The sequence below is a fragment of the Mauremys reevesii genome, linkage group 9 (assembly GCF_016161935.1).
Source record: "Mauremys reevesii isolate NIE-2019 linkage group 9, ASM1616193v1, whole genome shotgun sequence".
Lineage (NCBI taxonomy): Eukaryota > Metazoa > Chordata > Testudines > Geoemydidae > Mauremys > Mauremys reevesii.
In genome coordinates this window covers 23,870,446-23,889,347 of record NC_052631.1, presented here as the reverse complement: position 1 = coordinate 23,889,347, position 18,902 = coordinate 23,870,446, and the positions used below count along the sequence as shown (strand labels likewise).

General features: G+C 42.9%; 1 protein-coding gene across 2 annotated transcripts in view; it reads left to right on the top strand.

The window, feature by feature from the left end:
* Window positions 1-18,902, top strand: part of GMPS (guanine monophosphate synthase) — a 68,914-nt gene that overhangs the window by 25,123 nt on the left and 24,889 nt on the right. For both annotated transcript variants that reach the window (XM_039487398.1, XM_039487397.1), the window contains exons 5-9: window positions 1,413-1,516; window positions 10,530-10,723; window positions 11,775-11,940; window positions 13,772-13,923; window positions 14,704-14,877. In XM_039487398.1, coding sequence (XP_039343332.1) covers window positions 1,413-1,516; window positions 10,530-10,723; window positions 11,775-11,940; window positions 13,772-13,923; window positions 14,704-14,877 — 790 coding nt within the window. The remainder of the gene's footprint in view (window positions 1-1,412; window positions 1,517-10,529; window positions 10,724-11,774; window positions 11,941-13,771; window positions 13,924-14,703; window positions 14,878-18,902) is intronic.

The window sequence follows — 18,902 nt, the reverse complement described above, 5'->3', positions numbered from 1 at the left end:
GGCTGTCAAAAGAACCCTCTGAATTTTTCTTGAGCAGAGTTCAGAGCTTCAGAGAGGTTATTCATCTTGCAGGCTCCCTTCTTATGACCCTTTGACCGCACTCCTGTCCCTGTTCTTTTATTAGTTGTCCCCCGCAATTAGTGGGTTTCTGAGGCCCTGTGGAACCTCCCCTTAGGCTGGGGGGGGGATCCGTTAGCCTGCCCCGTTTCCGAGAAACCCAATAGATACAAGCGCACAAGAGCAAACAATACCAATGTGGAGGAAAGATAGGAAGTATGGAGTGCACCTACTGTAAGAAAAGTGAAGCAGCTTCCAGAGAGAAAATGTAACAGCTGAGGAGTTGATTAGTAAAACTTTAGTGCTGGAAAGAATGTCCCACATGTATTTAAAACGTGTACTTGACAGGTGATGTCTTAGTGGGAAGAGACCCTTGAGAGGGTCTGATAGAAATCTATTAAGTGCACTGATACACAGTTGGCCACACCTTCCTGAAGAACTAGGTATGTTGTCCATGCATCACTGGATACAGCCTTTGGTAGAAGGATATTGTAGATGGCTATAATTGCACCCAGAAGTTGGATTTCTTGTACTGATGTGGGAAGGTCCCAAGTGTTCAGAGTGGCATATAAGATCAAAGAGAGAAGGGGAAACTTTCTTTAGCTGTAAATTACCTTTCCTTGAAATTTTCTATACCAGTACATACTGCTTCCCTTGGATGACTAGTATAAAATTCTATCTTAGTTTTTTACTTATTTTTGGCTAGTACTACTTCTGAAGTTTCAGTGAAATCCTATGAACTGGCAAGTTCTTTAGATGACATGCCCTGTACATATAAAGACTTGATAGCAGTTATTTTCTCTCTGGCTGGGAGAAGTTATATAAGACTAAGGTAGGAATTTGCACTTGCACAGCAGGGTGTGAAACACACCAGGCAGGTGCGCTGCAAGGGCGCTTGCAAAGCCAGCGCTAGCGCGCAGTGCGCCCCAGTACCAGCCAGCGAGCAGCGCTCGCGCTTCCTCCACTCAGAGTTGGGAGCTGACAGGAGCTGGAGAGTTTTGAGAGCGCGCCTTGGGGACTGCACCACACTTTCGCCTCAAAGCGCCAGCATGCTGCCGCGGCAGCGCTTTGAAATGCAAGTGTAGCCAAAGCCTAAGAATAGGTTGAGATTGAGAGGGAAGGTGGTCTCCAAGATGTTTTGTTAATTGATCTATGCTTTGAAAAGGTAGAGAACCTGTGCCCTAGAACATTAGTCAATCTGAACTAAAAGGTCTGTCAGCAAAAAGTTCAAATAGAAATATGAAGTTGTATCAGAAAATCTGTGGTGTGCTTACATTTTTAATATTTCACAATTGACTATACAAATAAAGTTTTTGTTTGTACTTTCACTGATTCTGTTTTTATCCTGTGTTTAGGGGCCTTCAGAAGGAGGAGTTTGTGCTCCTCACTCATGGAGATAGTGTAGATAAAGTAGCTGATGGGTTCAAAATTGTTGCACAATCTGGGAACATTATAGCAGGTATGTATTCTGTACAATTATGACTTAACTTCCCTTTTAAAAAAAGGCTCAAGAGACATCTGCTGAATTGTGGCACAGAATTTGGGCGTTGTAAAAATAAGCTTTTTTGAAACTCAAGATTACATTTCTCTGTAGTGTTTTAACCCAAGCATTGCACCATTGTGCTAGTAAAGAAAAAGACTGAAATTGATGCAGAAATGACTAGTTTTGTTTTAAATGTTCAAGTTGAGAAATGTTAGAAAAGGCATCAGAGAAAAGGAACTTGATTTCAAGAATTCTTTAGTTTAGATTGTCTAATGTTCACTCTGGTATTTACTATTGTCATTTTAACTTTTTTTTAACAGAGTAAAAAGAATTGCAGTATTAAAAGAAATCTTTCAAATCTCTTGCATAGAAGGTCACAGGGGAAATGTATAGTTGTGGGCCCTGAGAGTTGACTTAGAAAATATACTTAAATTTTTAAGACAACTTGCAGCTCACTGAATTTGCAGCCAGCAGATTATAGGTTAGTCTTATGTTTACTGAGCTACTTTGTGAAATCTTAAACCATTCATGTGGCTCTTATTTTAAATCCTTGAGGAAATATCCAGGATAGAAACTGCTGAATTGTTGGAAGAGCAGCGTTCTGTAGGCTGGTCTCCATTAACCACAGGTCAGGCACAGTGCTATATTTGACCTGTAGCAAATCTGCAGTACTGTCACCTGCAAGGATGTGTAGGTAAATATAGTTTGAATAGCGAACCTGCTGTAGCCAGTAGTCAAGATTACTTTTTTAAAGTCCTTATTTAGCTTTTAAATAAAATTACAATTATGTAACTACTAAAGAGGAAACTGGCAAGCGTTATAGATTCTCATTATAAGAAACTCCAACCCATCCCCCAAATTTTTCAAATCCTTTAAAACATTGTGTGGGCAAAGAAGAAAAACCTAGAACTTTCAAGCACATCCAAAAGTTCTTGTATAATGGCGAGGCCCTTGCCTAATCATAGTTGAGATTAAGCAAAGTTTTCGGTTTAGAGCCAGTTTTCAAAGTGCTGTAAAATCCATATACTGTATAGAAGTGCTTATACTGGTATTGCTTATTCTCATACAGGAAGGAGAATAAACCATACCATTGTAAGGCATCTTTTTTTTTTTTTAAACTGGTATAACTGCATCAACACTAGAATTTGGTACCAATATAACTATTTGCTAGGGGTATACATTTTTTTAAACTAGAATAGTAATATCGGCATAACTTTTAATTGTAGATGAGGCCTGAAATTTCTTTGAGGGTATGGGGTGGAAAGCATGACATTAACTACATTTCCTGGTTTTCTAATATTTGTATTGCGTAGTTGAATATTTTTCCTGGCTCTCCGAGGTACCTGATTTTTGACTGCTAACTTCCATGTTTTGGAAGGGAACAAAGTACTGCTAAACAGTCTGAACTGTGCTTTAGTGAATACACCAAAATGCAAGAGTAACACAAAAATCAGATCACTTTCAAATGTCACCTATTCATAGCCATGCAATAAAGAATTTTCCAAAACATCATCTACATACTACATGTTATCTTAATTTAGATGAGCTTCCTTTCAGCCTAATTGTATTAACAGCAAGACTGGCATTGTCTTAAGTGTGTGGGTGGGTTGGGGTGGTTAGGTGTTTTTGTTTATAAGCTTTAGTTTTATTGCCACCTTCTAAGCTGGAAAACCTGATGACAGGAATTCAGGATGTAGTGCCACCAATTTTCTTCTGTGATCCTGAGTAGTTCTGCTAATATCAGAACAAATAAAGATCTTTTCATCTATAAATTGTGTTGTATCCATCATTTTCCATACTGTAGTCAAAATACATTCCCAGTTCCAGGGTGATGACAGATTCACAATGGCCCCATCCTGCAAACACCTATATGCAAACTTTTATCCATGTACATAGTTTCAGTGGAGTGAATCCATGCATAACTGTTTGCATGACCAGGGCCTAAAAATGTATGAGTTGAGAAGGATTCGTAGGTTTTTTTTTAAAAAAACACCAGAAGGCACCACTATTATTTCTAGTCTAGCCTCCTTATAAAACTGATGAAGTAGGCAATTTAAATGGGGGAGATTTGAGAGGTATATGGAATTTTTTTACAATATGTAATTAGGGTCAAATTTGGTAAGGGAATTTTGCAAACACAAAATTATTTCAAATAATTTCCTTCCTTCAAAAAATTCTAGAAAACCTAATATTCTTATGAGTTGATTTTATAAAGTTTTCAATAAACTAAATTTTCCAATCCAAAAAAGCTCTTTTTAAAGGGGGAAAAAAAAAACCTCTAGAGAATTTTTTTGCATCTGTGCTTCATTAATCTTTTCACCTAGATTTTTCATGTTTTTCTCAACAAATAGGGTTCTTTATTCCAGATATATTTCTGCTGAAGACAGATACAGCTTTGATTCAAACACATCAAACTTCATACTGTAGGGTTTGAATAGCTGCTAGTACGGCTTCTAGTGAAACTTTGGAAATGATCCCTGTTTCAATTTGTTTAGGGGTATGTTTCTGATAAGGAATTAGACTAGAAGCCTGGTTGGGCCTAATTTTTAGGCTGGACCTGAACCAGACCCAACCACACTCCACCTGAGCCTGAGATGGTAGAGTCGAGTTTTGACATGCTTGCCTCCTGCCCATGTGTTCTGCTCTTTCTGCCTGGGGTTGGCAAAGTGGTGGCTGCGTGTGCCTGCAGCAGCTGCATGCACTGGCAGCACACTAAGCCCGCGGTACACACAGCACAGTGAGGTGACAATGGTCAGCAGGAGCAAGGCATGCTGTGGCCACCTGGCTGACCCCCATAGGCAGGAAGAGAGCCAGCTCGACCCAAGCCCAACAGAGTCCAATTGTTTTCCAACCTAGATCTTACACTTTTAGTCGGGTCCCATTGACTTCAGAGCAGGTTGTAGGACTCTAAATTGTACTGTTTCAAAAGCAGTAATGGCTAGTAGAGATGGAAAGAGAAAGTCTGTTCTTCTTCAAGTAGATGTGGCCATGTGTTCCATGTAGGTTTGTGTGCCCTGAAGCTGGAGAACTTTGCCTAACAGTACCCACAGGAGTGGCATTCATGCCCTGTGGCCGTAGCACATCCCTCTTCACCTCCAGTGGTATAAGGGTGGCGCCGCTCTGAACCCCCACAGTTCCTTCGCACTGCCTGTGACTAGAGTTGGAGCTTTATGTGGTGTCCTCACCTCACACTTCTTCTCTGTTTTCTGAGAATTTTTCGGTATATAAAATCAGTAGTACCTTAGGTTTGGTTTGTGCCCTGTGTGATGATCTCACCAGGGTTCAAGCATTGTCTGTCGTGTAGGGATGGTCATCTGCAACAGCACCCCCCAAAGGAGGTGCTTGTTGTATCTTAGTGAGGGACACATTAAAGAGAGGCGTTCCATCTGCAAGTAGTTCACCAAGAAGACTCAGGTGATAAGAGACTTGCAGCTGAAGCAGCACCTTCTGGAGCAGGCCATGAGGCCCGCTTCGGCACAGAGGCCCTCATCTAATCAGCAGTTGCCTTCAGATCTGGCAAGTGATGCTGCCCAATGCTTAGGCTCGGATGTTCCCCCCAAGAGAAAAAGGGTCATTCACCCCCGTGTGGTGTGGTGAGGAAGAGGTCCCATAAAACAAGTCGGGATCATTCCAGGATTCAGGGAGACTCCGGCTCCTCCTCTTCTAGGAGGAGTGCTGACCAGCACCGTACTTCCTTCGGCACACAGGATGGAGCAGGTCCATCCAGCCACTCCCAGGTACCATACCAAGAGCAGCAAGGGCTCATACGGTGAACTCCGGTTCTGGCCATGGGGTGTCCTTTGAGTCCAGTACCAACAACACTGCACCAGTGCCAACTCTTTCCATGCTGACAGCATACCATGTGGCATCAGACATGCTTTGCCTATCAATCCTGGACTCTCTGGTGGTTCAGGAGTTCTCCGGTGCTTTGGCTTCTACAAGCTTGTCCTCTGTTGTGCCCATGACACCTTCTGTCCATGTTGCAGAGCCATCACGTCTGTCGGCACCGCAGCTCTTACCACCTGGGCAGCTGACTATCAAGTAGAGGCCAGGCCTGGCACCGAAGACACTCTTGATGCCGTTACATCCTTCAGTGCCGTCTTTATCTTGGAAGCAGATCCCATCATCAAGTCCATTCCCGGCCTTGGTGTTGATGCCTCTCCGGGTACTAGGGGGGAATGTGGCTCATTCAGTGCCACTGTTGCCAGTTCCCTACTCTTCTTTGGCACTGGTGCCACCTCCTTACTGGGCTTCAGATGAATCCGATCAGTTGTTTGCCGAATCGGGGCTGGGTCCCACGTTGTTATCACAGAACCTCTAAGATTACTCAAGATACAGGTTGGGGTTGTCCTCCCACTCCTTGTCAGATAGGAACTAGAGGTTACCTTTGGATCACTATTAGTACCAAGATCTGCATCTGTTCTACAATTGTGACGGGCTTTTGGCCCAGTGCCTATGGTCACCAATGTGTTATCCATATGCCCTGTGGCCTCCTTGGAATCCCTGGGACACTCCTTGATCCCTGAGGTCCCAATCCTCAACAAGATCACTGGTTCCAATGGTGGCTTCCACTCCCATACCATCTAAGCTGTGAACAACCACTGAGTTCATTCTCCCTGGACCTGCTGGGCTCTTCTGACCGGATTCTGTGGTACAAGAACAGGTGTTGTCATTGGTGCAGCAGACCGTCTCCTCGTCCTCCCTCGATGACTACCATGTCAGAATCTTCCTCTCCCTTGGTGCCCGAGGACTTTAAGCCATACCAGGACCTCCTGACGCTAATGGTCACTAACTTGGGTATCCTGGCAGAACTCCTGCAGGAGAATATGTCTAAGCTGCTGGATAGTCTCCAACCATCAACTCCAGGAAGAGTAGCCCTCCCGATAAACGAGGCTCTCCTGGAGCCTGCAATGGCCCTCCGAATTATCCCAGCTTTGTTGCCTCCTACAGCGAAACATTTGGAGAAATGGTACTTCGTTCCTACACAAGGGTTTGAGAGTTTCTACTCCCACCCAGCATCTTAACTGCCAGGTGGTGACTGCAGCAAAGGACGGAGCTTGGCAGCGAAGATATAAGTCCACCCCTAAGGACAAAGAATCCAAAAAGATGGATGTAATGGGGAGGAAGAGTTATACCTCCTCTTCCCTGCAAATGCATATCAAGAACCGGCAGGTGCTATTCTCTAAATATGACTTTGTAAGTTGGGCGGCCATATCTAAGTTCGTGGACAAGCTGCTGGAATCCTCCAGGGAAGAATTTATGGCATTCATTGCAGAAGGCCATATGGTAGCCAAGACCTTGTTGCAGTCAGCTCTGGACATGGCAGATGCTGCAGGCAGAACTTATGGCATCAGCTGTGACCATGAGGAAGGCCTTATGCCAATGGAATTTGGGCATAGTGTCTGATATGCTGCAGACCATTGAGGACTTACCATTTGATGGTTGGGTTTTATTTTCTGAAAAGACCGTCAAACCTTGCAGTCTTTTAAACACTCCCAAGCTACTTTGCATGCTTTGGGAGTATATACTCCAGCCACGAAGAGATGCCACTATGGCAGTCAGCAGCCTCAACAGCAGTACTGCTCACAGCATTGTTTTTTGTTTGGTTGGTTTTTTTGGCCACCCCCCCCCCCCCCTCTTTTTTTAATGTGGCAGTGGGACTACTCCAGAGAGAGCCAGAGATCTCAAAGGAGTAGGTCCTCTAGTTCTGGGCTTAACCAGCTGCCCATTGCCCTCCCCTTCACACTCATCCAGAATCTAGCAAGTGCCCATTTTGACTCGTATGTCCAGGACAGCGATCCAGTAGTAACCTCTCCCTCTCTGTCTCCCCTGTTTAGGGACAGGCTGGCCAACTTTTACAGTGTTTGGGTCTTGATTACAACAGAGAACTAAGACTTAAGCACCTTAAGATCAGGTTATGTCTTACAGTTCCTCACTACCCTCCTACCTGATCTGTTTTTAGGGACCCCTCTCACGAGACACTGGGTCCTCGAGCAGGTTCAGTCTTCACTGGCTTTGGGGGCCATAGAGGAGTCCCCCTGTGGCACTGGGACACGGGTTCTACTACCATATTTCCTCATCCCTAAGCCAAAGGGAGGGACAAGACCTATCTTCAACCTCCACGAGCTCAACAGATACATCAGATATGTGAGATTCCCTTCCCAAAATCTTCCTTGCCTTGAATCACAATGATTGGTTTTCTGCCTTGGACCTGCAGGATGCTTATTTCCACATAGCAGTCCTCCCAAGCTACAGGAGGTTCCTCAGATTTGTAGTGGTTGGCTGGCTCTGCCAGTACACTGTGAGGCCTTTCAGCTGTCTTCCACTCCCCAGGTTATTACCAAGTGTATGATTGTGGAAACAGTGTACCTCAGGAAGAAGAGAATTCCTATCTTCCTGTACCTAGATGAGCGCTTACTGAAAAGTGAGTCCAGAGAGGAAGTCCTCTCATATTCATGTCACACTATGCCTATGCAGTTGTCTAGGTCTTATCCCGAACAGCGGGAAGTCAGCATTGGTGCATTGGATCCTTGAGGGATTCTACGAGTTGAAGAGTGTTTCTAGGAGATCCAGCCCCTATATCTGGAGCTGCAGTCTCAACCACAACCCGAATATACCTGAGGTTGCTAGACCATATGGACATAGGTAGTCCAATATGCCAGGCTGCGCCTCTAAAGTTGTGGCTGAAGTCGATCTATCATCCAAATCGCTGTCCCCTGGACATGCTGTTCTAAATCCTACCACTAACTCCTTATGATGGACAATTCAGGATACTGTATGCCAGGATATTCCTTTTGCTCCTTTTGCCTCCACTGACCTATAGTCACGAATGCCTCCTTAAAAGGTTGGACAGCACATCTGGACTCACTGAAAGTTCAAGGCCTGTAGTAGAACAAGAAGCTTCACTGCATATTGGTGTCCTGTAGCTTTGTGTCATCTACAATTTGTGTTAGACTTTTCAGGATCACATCAGGGGTTCTCATACTCACTGACAGTACCACCATGATTATATGAACAGGCGGGGGTGGGGGAGCATGCTCCAACATGCTTTGTCAAGAGGCAATCAGGCTCTGGCAGTTTTGCACCAGGGAACACATTACCCCCATGACCAATCACTTAGCGGATCACCTCATCAGGAATTTCTCCCTGAATTACGAGTGGTCTCTGAAGTCGAGCATCCTGCAGTCCTTCTTTGCCATTTGAGGCGTCCTGACAATCAACCTGTTTGTCACAAGAGAAACAAGAAATGCCAGCTGTTCTGCTCTTGAGGGGGGTCTCATTCCGGGCTCCTTGAACAATGCTTTTCACCTGAACTGAGAATTGGCACTCTTGTATGCTTTTCCTCCAATTCCAATCATCCCACAGGTCATTCTCAAGTTGACATTGGACCATAAATGTGGCCGAGACAATGCTGGTTCTCTGATTCCTCTTCATCCTGGCCTCCTGACTCAGCATCACAGTCAGTTTTTGCTTCCAGCTCTCAGCTCCTTGCACCTCGCAGCATGGATGCTTCATGGTTTGATGAGGAGGAGGAATGATGTTTGGAGGTGGTCTGGCAAGTCTTTCTCAACAGTAGGAAGCCTCCACCAGGGCAGCCTATTCAGCCAAGAAGAAACAATTCTTAGTATGGTCATTAGCCCAGGGAGTTCAACCAACCCAGGCTTGTATCCAGGACATCTTAGAGTACCTGTTACCTTCAGTCTTCTGATCTTGTGCTTGGTTCATTGAGAGTCCACCTGGTGGCAATAATGGCATTTCATCCACCTATCCTTGGAAAGTCAGTTCAAACTGCATGGCAATGAGGTTCTTGAAAGGAGCCATTCGTCTCTACCCACCAGCTAAAGAGACGGATCCTCTGTGGGACCTTACTACTCATGGGAGGGGCTATGGCCACAGGGTGCGAGTGCTGCACCCATGAGTACTGTAAGGCAAAATTCTCTGGCTCTGGTGTATGGGGAGCGCACGCCCACATGAAATACACATCTGCATCACATCTCGAAGAACAACCGTTCTAGGTAGGTAACCACTTTCCCCTCATATTTGACACCACCTTTGATATCTCAGTGTAGTGATTGGAACTTTTAAATTGTTCCTTCTCTTTTGACTTTCTGCTTTCTTGGAGAAAACATAATCAAGCAGATGAAGTGCGTAAGTCTCTTTAAAGCACAAAAATGCAGGTTTGAAGCTGTAATTCTAATGATTTCAAGGAGAAAAATGGCCTCCAGATATAGTTTAATCTCTGAGGTGTTTTAGGGAAATGTTAGGTATAGTAGAACCTTGTTTATCTGGTCTAATTGGGGCCGGATCAGATAACAACTCCGGATAAACTGGTGGATGGGGAAATGGGATGCTGCAGTGCCATTTAGTGGTCACAGGAGTGATTGCCTGCTTCTTGCCCTGGAGTCCTGGTGGTTCAGTAAATGCAGAGAGCTGGTTAAGGGAAGGTTGGATAAACAGGGTTCTACTGTAACTAGTGATCTACTGTTAATAGACAAAACTGCAGAGAGAAACTTAAAAAAAAAAATAGCTGCCCACTTTGAAATCCCACCCAAAATCTCAAAGAACAAAGTTAATGAGGACAAAAAAATAACACCAGTACGTGGGAAAGGCAGTTCAGCAGCAGCAGTTCATGCTCTGTGGGGTTTTACCTCTTCTCCCTAAGTATTGACACCTCATCCCAAATGTGGAAAGCGTAGAGTCTCAGTTCAACAACACCTGCCAAATTATTGCTTAAATATCTTCATTAAGCAAAGGAACTGCATCATAGAAATGTCGAAAACACTTGAATTTCATGTGTGAAAGGAAAAGTGTTAGGTTGCTGTACGATCAACCTAATTCTAGTGACTATTGTTTTCAAAATATTTTGCTATGAATTAATCTGCCAGTTCAAACCTGAGTATTGAAGAGGACACAGTATACATTTTAAAATTATATATGGCCTTTTCATGTTGTAGTTGTAATTTTTAATATCTTATCTCTTTACATGAAGGTATAGCAAATGAATCTAAAAAACTGTATGGAGTTCAATTCCACCCTGAAGTTGGCCTTACAGAGAATGGAAAATTGATACTGCAGAATTTCCTCTATGATATTGCTGGATGCAGTGGTAACTTCACAGTAGAAAATAGACAGCTTGCATGTATTCAAGATATCAAAGAGAAAGTGGGTTCATCAAAAGTCCTGGTAAGTAGGTTTAGAACAGGTTTTGCAACTTCCAGTCTTATGAATAATAGTGACACTTGTAGTTATGCTGGTTACTTAAAAAAATGACAGTTTTCATGCTTCAGGGTGTAAACTGGCCAGTGGTTTAGGAAGCTCATTCTCATGTACTGCACAATTTGCCTAGTGCACTGTTTCACTTTTCATTTTCCTTTGAAGCATTGGGTATAGCAACAGTGGACAAACTATGTCCCAGGGGCCACATCCGGCCCTCCAGAAGTATTAATCCGGCCCTTGAGCTCCTGCTGGGAAGCAGTGTCTGGGGCTTGCCCTGCTCTGGTGCTCCAGCTGGGGAGTGGGGCTGGGGTCTTGCCCACTCCGCACGGCTCCCAGAAGCAGCAGCATGTCCCCCCTCCGGCTCCTATGCGTAGGAGCAGCCAGAGGGCTCAGCACGCTGCCCCCACCCCTACCGCAGCCAGTGGGAGCTGCAGTGTGATGCCTGTAGACAAGGCAGCGCACAGAGCCATGTGGCTGCACCACCACGTAGGAGCTGGCAGGGGGACATGCCATTATTTCTGGGAGCATCTTGAGGTACGTGCCACCTGGAGCCTGCCCCTTAACCCCCTCCCATGCCCCAACCCCAGCCCTGGTTCCCCTCTTGCCCTCTGAACCCCTTGGTTCCAGCCCGGAGCACCCTCCTGCACCCCCACCCCCATCCCATCCCAGAGCCTGCACCTCCAGCCGGAGCCCTCCCACCCACCCCCCAATTTCGTGAGCATTCATGGCTCGCCATACAATTTCCATACCCAGATGTGGTCCTCTGGCCAAAAAGTTTGCCCACCCCTGGGGTATAGTGTGATACGTAGGTTATTATTGTGGTGTTATTGTAGCCATGTTGGTCCCAGGGTATTAGAGACACAAGGTAGGTGAGTTAATATCTTTTATTGGACGAACAGAACACCTTGTTCTGATCATGGTAATTCTTATATTCAGTCTGAGTTTTAAGCTAACTATCATTCTCCCATAGATGTTTGGACAAGTTTGATTTTTTTTTTTTCCTCTGGCCCTAATCTAGGTTTTACTCAGTGGAGGTGTGGACTCAACAGTGTGTACTGCTCTCCTGAACCAAGCTTTAAACCAAGACCAAATCATAGCTGTACACATCGATAATGGATTCATGCGCAAGAGGGAAAGTCTATCTGTGGAGGAGGCACTCAAAAAACTTGGAATTCAAGTCAAAGGTACTGTGTTTCATGTTACTTTTACTTCATGTAAATGAGGGTAATATGGCTAGTCTTCTAAAAGAAAATCCATAATCTTACAATTAATCATAGTTTTGTTGTCTAATGAAACTGCGTGTGAAATTTTGAGAATTTAAATATCAAAATGTAGTTGTTACTAGTAGTATATATGTACTATATATGTATTATATGTACTATAATTATATGTATTATAATTATTTAATATTAGGGTACTCCCCAGTGATCCAAATCAGGACCGAGGCCACATTGTGCCAGGCATTGTACAAAAATTCATAGGAAAACACAAGCCCAGAGCCAAATAATTTAAAATATAAGTTTAAATATATAGGTTCTAATTTTCAAATTAGTGCTTTCCATTGATGAGTGAAAAATGATGTCCTGAACGGAGAGATTAAACCATTTCACCAGTGGCACATACACCTCTACCCCGATATAACACGAATTCGGATATAATGCGGTAAAGCAGCGCTCCAGGGGGGCGGAGCTGCGCGCTCCGGCGGATCAAAGCAAGTTCGATATAATGCGGTTTAACCTATTACACGGTAAGATTTTTTGACTCCCGAGGACAGCATTATATTGGGGTAGAGGTGTATGTGATTACAGCTATTGAGGAATTGTATGACAGTTGGCATCTGCCTCAACCATCAGTTCCTTTTCTTCCACTGGCAAATGAGTCCATTGCCTTCAGCCAGGGCCAGCTCCAGGCACCAGCACAGCAAGAAGGTGCTTGGGGCGGCCAACAGAAAGGGGAGGCAATTCGGCGGCAGGTCCCCCTAGCCCCTCTCGGAGGAAACGACCCACCGCTGAATTGCTGCCGAAGAATGAAGCGGCAGCGGTAGAGCTGCCGCCGAAGTGCCACCAATCACGGCTTTTTTTTTCCTTTTCTTCACCACTTGGGGCGGCAAAAACGCTGGAGCCGGCCCTGCCTTCAGCGATTGCAGTTTCCTGTTCATATGAAGCAATTTGTTCTTATTGAAGAGTTTAGCTCTCAGTTCTCTAGCTAAGTCTTAATTGTTTAACTTTGTAAGCCAATTTGCATGTGTGATACCTTTCTGATTTCAAATTTTTTTTAATAAACAAGTTTCTTTTTGAGATGTGTGTTGTACCGATGGCCTCTGGGCAGCCTACTTATTTATTTTAACCTATTTTCAGAAAAGCTGGCTGGGAAGCACCTTGGGGGTTACAAGCAGTACATTATGAGAGATCAGAAGGTATCCCTTTTGGCCAATAAGGTCTCAGCTTGTTTCTCCTCAGAGATGTGATGGGATCAGAGGAGACAAATGATGCATATCAAAGCTAGGCAGTGAAGTATCACATCATTCATACTGTTTACATAAAATCATGTAATTCATGAGTAGCTTTTGCATATTGATAAATCTGGCAATGAATACTGTTGTGTCTAATGACTTTTTATGCTCAGATTGTCAAGGCATCTGGTAACATGATATATGTTAGACAACACATTCAGTTAAACTGCCAGCAGTGAACAGTGCAAAGAGCTGCAACCTCTGTACCTTCCATCTTATCACAAGGAAAACCTTACCCAATATAGTCTAAGTTTTGTCCATCCATAGTTGGCTCAATGTTTCACCAAGAGTAATTGTATGGTGGAATAGATTAGTAAGGGAGGTGGATGAAATATCGTCACGTCAGATAATCCTTAAATGAGTGAGTGCTTGAGTAGCCCTGTAAAATGCAGAGTATCTGAAGATATGACCTCTAAGTGATCTTTTTAAAGTAACAGACTTATTTTCTGCAATCCTGTTTAGTATTATATGATTTTGTCAATACATTTCTGTATTTTGTGCAGTGGTAAATGCAGCCCATTCATTCTACAATGGTACAACAACTCTGCCAATCTCTGATGAAGACAGAACTCCCCGAAAAAGAATTAGCAAGACTTTAAATATGACTACAAGTCCTGAGGAAAAAAGAAAAATTATTGGTGACACCTTCGTTAAGGTAATTGCTTTATAGTTATTTTAGCATTTAAAAGGGACACTGTCAATTAAATATATTTTTTAAATGCAGTCTTACTCCACTCGAGAAAGCCTTTCTCAGGCAATGTATGCTTCAGGACATCAGCTATCACGTATGTTTTGGCATGTGGACGTTGGACATAAGTGAGGATAGAATGTAGTATGTCTTGCTCCAGAGCCCAGGCCTCTAACACATAACTTCAAGGAGAATCTGTTAGCTGAAGCAGAATTAGGTTTGCCACTGATCATAGCATGATGGTTCCAGTTGAGTAGATCTTCTATTCTGTCCACTATGCAGCTTAGTGGCTGACTCATGTATAAAAGCTAATATACATTGCACAAGCTTTAAAAAATAGCATGCTTTTACCAAATGGCAAATGACTAACTAGATAGTTAATATCTTGGTGGTATTCTAATAATGCATCAACTTGCAGCCATTTTAACTTCTGTTTTATCATTAATGATTCAAGGAGGAGTGTACCTGGCTAAGAAGCACTGTTACTATTAGTGATAATTCAAGTATTTAAAAAGAAATTACTTTTATTAATCATTCAGCTAAATACATAAGAGACACATGTGGGGCAGGAGTTTTGGCTTCCCCTTTTCAGGAATAGAGTATTATCATGAGCAATCTTCTTATTAATCAGTATTGGTCTAAAGCAGAGGGGATTGAAATTCACTAGTCCTTTAAGTATGTTTGTAACATGATTTTGGATCCCTCAGGAACAACGTAAAACATTTATGTTTTCCCTCCATATTATAGATTGCCAATGAGGTAATTGGAGAAATGAATCTGAAACCTGAAGAGGTCTTTCTTGCTCAGGGAACCCTAAGACCTGATCTCATTGAAAGTGCTTCCCTTGTTGCAAGTGGCAAAGCTGAAGTAATCAAAACTCATCACAATGACACAGAGCTGATCAGAAAGCTGAGAGAAGAGGTAAATAAAAAATGGGAGTATCACATTTATTTTATTTTTGATGTAACCCAAATCTGAAGTTAAATGTGAAAAAAGAAATAGTATGTATACCTTCCTATCAATATAAATGTTGACACTAGGGAGGCTTTGTACAGAGGCCAGTGTGATGGGGTGCTATTTTGGTCAGGGCCTTTAGATGTTACTGTAATATATATGTGGCTGTAATTAATTTACTCTTCATCTTTCTAACTTCCTGGTTCTCCTAAAGTAATTTTGGTGGGTTGAGTATTTGGGCAATACTGAATAGTTGGGGAAAATATTCACAAATTGTCAAGTTGATGAATTTCAGCATGCATGATTTTGTTAAAAAATTCATATAAGAAATTTTGCTTTTCATTATTCTCCCATTTTAAAACCCTTTTCCCCAAAAGGGAGCAGAAACAATACCATGTGTTTTAGGTGGAAAGCTAATTTGGATAGGCTTCCCAAACAAGCTGGATCAATCCCGCCTACAACTCACTAATCAATAGCCTGTCTGCATTCCCAGAGTTCAGCACACTAATTTTCCAACAAGATCTGGACACTCTCTAAGGGAGCCTTGACCGAAACCTGTGAATCCAACCCCTATCTTTCCTGGCTTGTGAAAGAGAGTCATGGGCAATTGGTGCCACTCAGGCCTGAAACAGCCAACCCCTCATTCGAGAAGGAATCTTCCCTTCTCCTTCAAAGACAATAATTCAAACAACTCTTAAGAAACTCAGCCTGGTTCTATCCCAGCTACAGCCAAGTGTCAAACCTTCCATTCTCGAGCAAGCTCATAGAGAAGCTAGCTGAAAGCCACAACTGGTTTATCTAATTGAAGTTATTATCCTAGACTAGCACAGTCTGGATTCAGGCCAGGACATGGAACTGAAACAGCTTTAGTAGTACTGATGGATGATCTGCTGTCAGTGGATAGAGCGTAGATATCCATTTTAATCCTCCTGGACTTCTCTGAAGCACTTGACAGTGTCAACCATAAGATAGTGTTCTTGTGCCTGAGAGAGGTAGGAGGAGTCCAGGGTAATACACTAAAATGCTTGCATCCTTTCTGGAGGGACTTACCCAACAAATAGTGATGGGAAATTGCACCTCCACTACTTAGACCCCTCACTTGTGGAGTCCATAAGATAAGTTCTCTTTCACTGGTCCTATACAACATCTACATGGACCTGCTAGGTGAGCTGGTCAGACAACATGGATTAAGTGCCAGAAATATGCAGATAATATACAGCTTTACCTGTCCTTCACCACATATGACTACGACTCTACCATCAACATGGCCCAGGGCTTGGATGAAATTAGACCATGGATGAAGAACAACTGGTTGAAGCTGAACCTGAGCAAGATAGAGATGATGCTGGTTGGCAGAGGAAAGCATTCTGAAGAGTTTCAACCATAGTGCAGTCTCCTTTGGTTGAAGACCTCCCCCCCAAATTTGTCAATTCAATCCATGGCCTAGGAGTGCTCCTGGATTCCTTATTGACACTAAGCACACTCACAGCAGCATATTAGAGTAGTGCTTAGTACCATCTGTTGTTGGCTAGGAGACTCCATCCCATTCTGTCAAGTAGTGACCTGCCCTCAGTTACTCATGCCTTCGTAACATCTCAGCTGGACTATAGCGATGCAGTATACCTGGGCATGAAGCATTCGATGCTTAGGAAACTCCAACTGACACAAAACGTTACAGCACACCTCTGCAAAAGCTAGCTGCCATGAATGCATCACAGCCATTCTCCGCTTCCTATACAGTAGAACCTCAGCATTACAAACACTTCAGAAATAGAGGTTGTTTGTAACTCTGAAATGTTCATAACTCTGAACAAAATGTTATGGTGGTTCTTTCAAAAGTTTACAAATGAACATTGATTTAATACAGCTTTGAAACTTTACTATGCAGAAGAAAAATGCTGCTTTCCCTTTATTTTTTTAGTAGCTTGTTTAACACAGTACTGTACTGTATTTGATTTTTTTGTTCTTTTTTTTTTGGTCTCTGCTGCTGCCTGATTTTGTACTTCTGGTTCCAAATGAGGAGTGTGGTTGACTGGTCAGTTCATAACTCTGGTGTTTCTAACCCTGGGGTTCTACTGTACTGGCTTCTCATAGAATATTGAATCAAGTTCAAGGTCTTGGTACTTCACAAGATTCTTGATTGCCCGAGCCCAGGATATTAAAAGATCTTCTAAAGCTCTGGGATGAAGACCACGCTTAACAAGTTCACTTCTCTGTCGCAATGGAGTTTTCTTTCATATATGAGCTTTACCCTTAAGGTAGAGAGAGAGCTTTCTTGAGGCCTCACCCGAAACTGTAGAATGAATTCCCAAAGGAACTCGGAACCATCACAAACCTCACCACCTTCCACTCCACATGCAAGGAGCACTTCTTTAACCTTGCCCTCCATACATAAACATATAGTAATGTGTGTGTACAGACTCATGCCTTTATTTATAATTTTAAAAATATTAAAACAAGACACTCCACTTCATATTAACCTAATTTCCTTCTTTGGCAGGGTTACTGGCCTACTGGGGAAGCAGTAGATGTGATCGATCTTGATTTTAGTAAGGCTTTTAACACAGTCACACATGACAGTTACCTAAGCAAACTAGGGAAATGTGGTCTAGATTAAATTACTGTAAATTGGGTGAACAACTGGTTGAAAGACTGTACTCAAAGAGTAATTACCAATTGTTTGCTGTCAAACCGTGAGGGCATATGTAGTGGGGTCCTGCAGGGGTCAGTCTTGGGTCTGGTACTATTCAATATTTTTATTAAGGACTTGGATAATGGAGTGGAGAGTATGCTTATACAATTTGCAGATGACAGCAAGCTGGGCGGGGTTGCTAGCACTTTGGAGGACACAGTTAGCATTCAAAATGTTCTTGACAAAATGGAGAATTGGTCTGAATTCAACAAGATGAAATTCAATAAAGACAAGTTCAAAGTACTTATGAAGGAAAAGTCAAATGCACAGCTACAAAACTGGCTAGGTGGCAGCACTGGTGAAAAGGATCTTGGAGGTTATAGTGAATCACAAATTGAATGAGTCGTCAATGTGATGCAGTTGTGAAAAAGGCTAATATTCTAGAATGTGCTGTTAGGACTGTTGTATCTAAAACATGGGAAGTAATTGTCCCACTCTACTCAGCTTCAGCTGGAGTATTGTTTCCAGTTCTGGGCACCACATTTTAAGAAAAATTGGAGAAAAGCCAGAGGAGAGCAACAAAAATGATACAAGGTTTAGAAAACCTCACCTATAAGGAAAGGTTAAAAAAAATGGGTGTGCTTAGTATTAAGATTCCCCCCTTAGTCTTCTTTTCTCATCAGTCTTCCAGTATGTTAAGGGCTGTTATAAAGAGGATGGTGAGCAATTAGTCTCCATGTCTGCTGAAGGTAGAGCAAGAAGTAATGGGGTTAATCTGCAGCAAAGGAGATTTAGGTGAGATGATATTAGGAAAAACTTTTAAACTATAAGGGCAGTTAAGCTCTGGAATAGGCTTCCAAGGGAAGATGTGGAATCCATGTCATTGGAAGCTTTTAAAAGGCTAGACAGATAGTTGTCAGGGGTGGTCTACATTTACTTGGTCCTGCCTCAGTGCAGGGGGCTGAGCTTGATAACTTCTCATAGTCCCATCCAGCTCTATATTTCTGTTGATTCCATACTCTTCTCCACCTGGGCAAAGGATAAGAGAACAAACACGTGACAGATGTTAGTCATGTTGCTTAATGCATGACTGGAAGGTTCTCAGATACTATATTGATAATTGCAGCATAAGAACTATAAAGAACAGGGGACTGACCACACCACACCTATAGTAAATAGTTGATGTGACTGGCCCATAACCTGAAATTTTGTCCAGAGTCTTTAATGACTAATGAATGTATTTGAAGACTTCTCGGTTGGCTTGTGGATGATTGAACTGAAAAAGCAGTTACATTTGTATGGCTTATTCACAGCAAATAATTTAACCCTCTTTTATCTCTGACTAGAGGCATATCAAGTC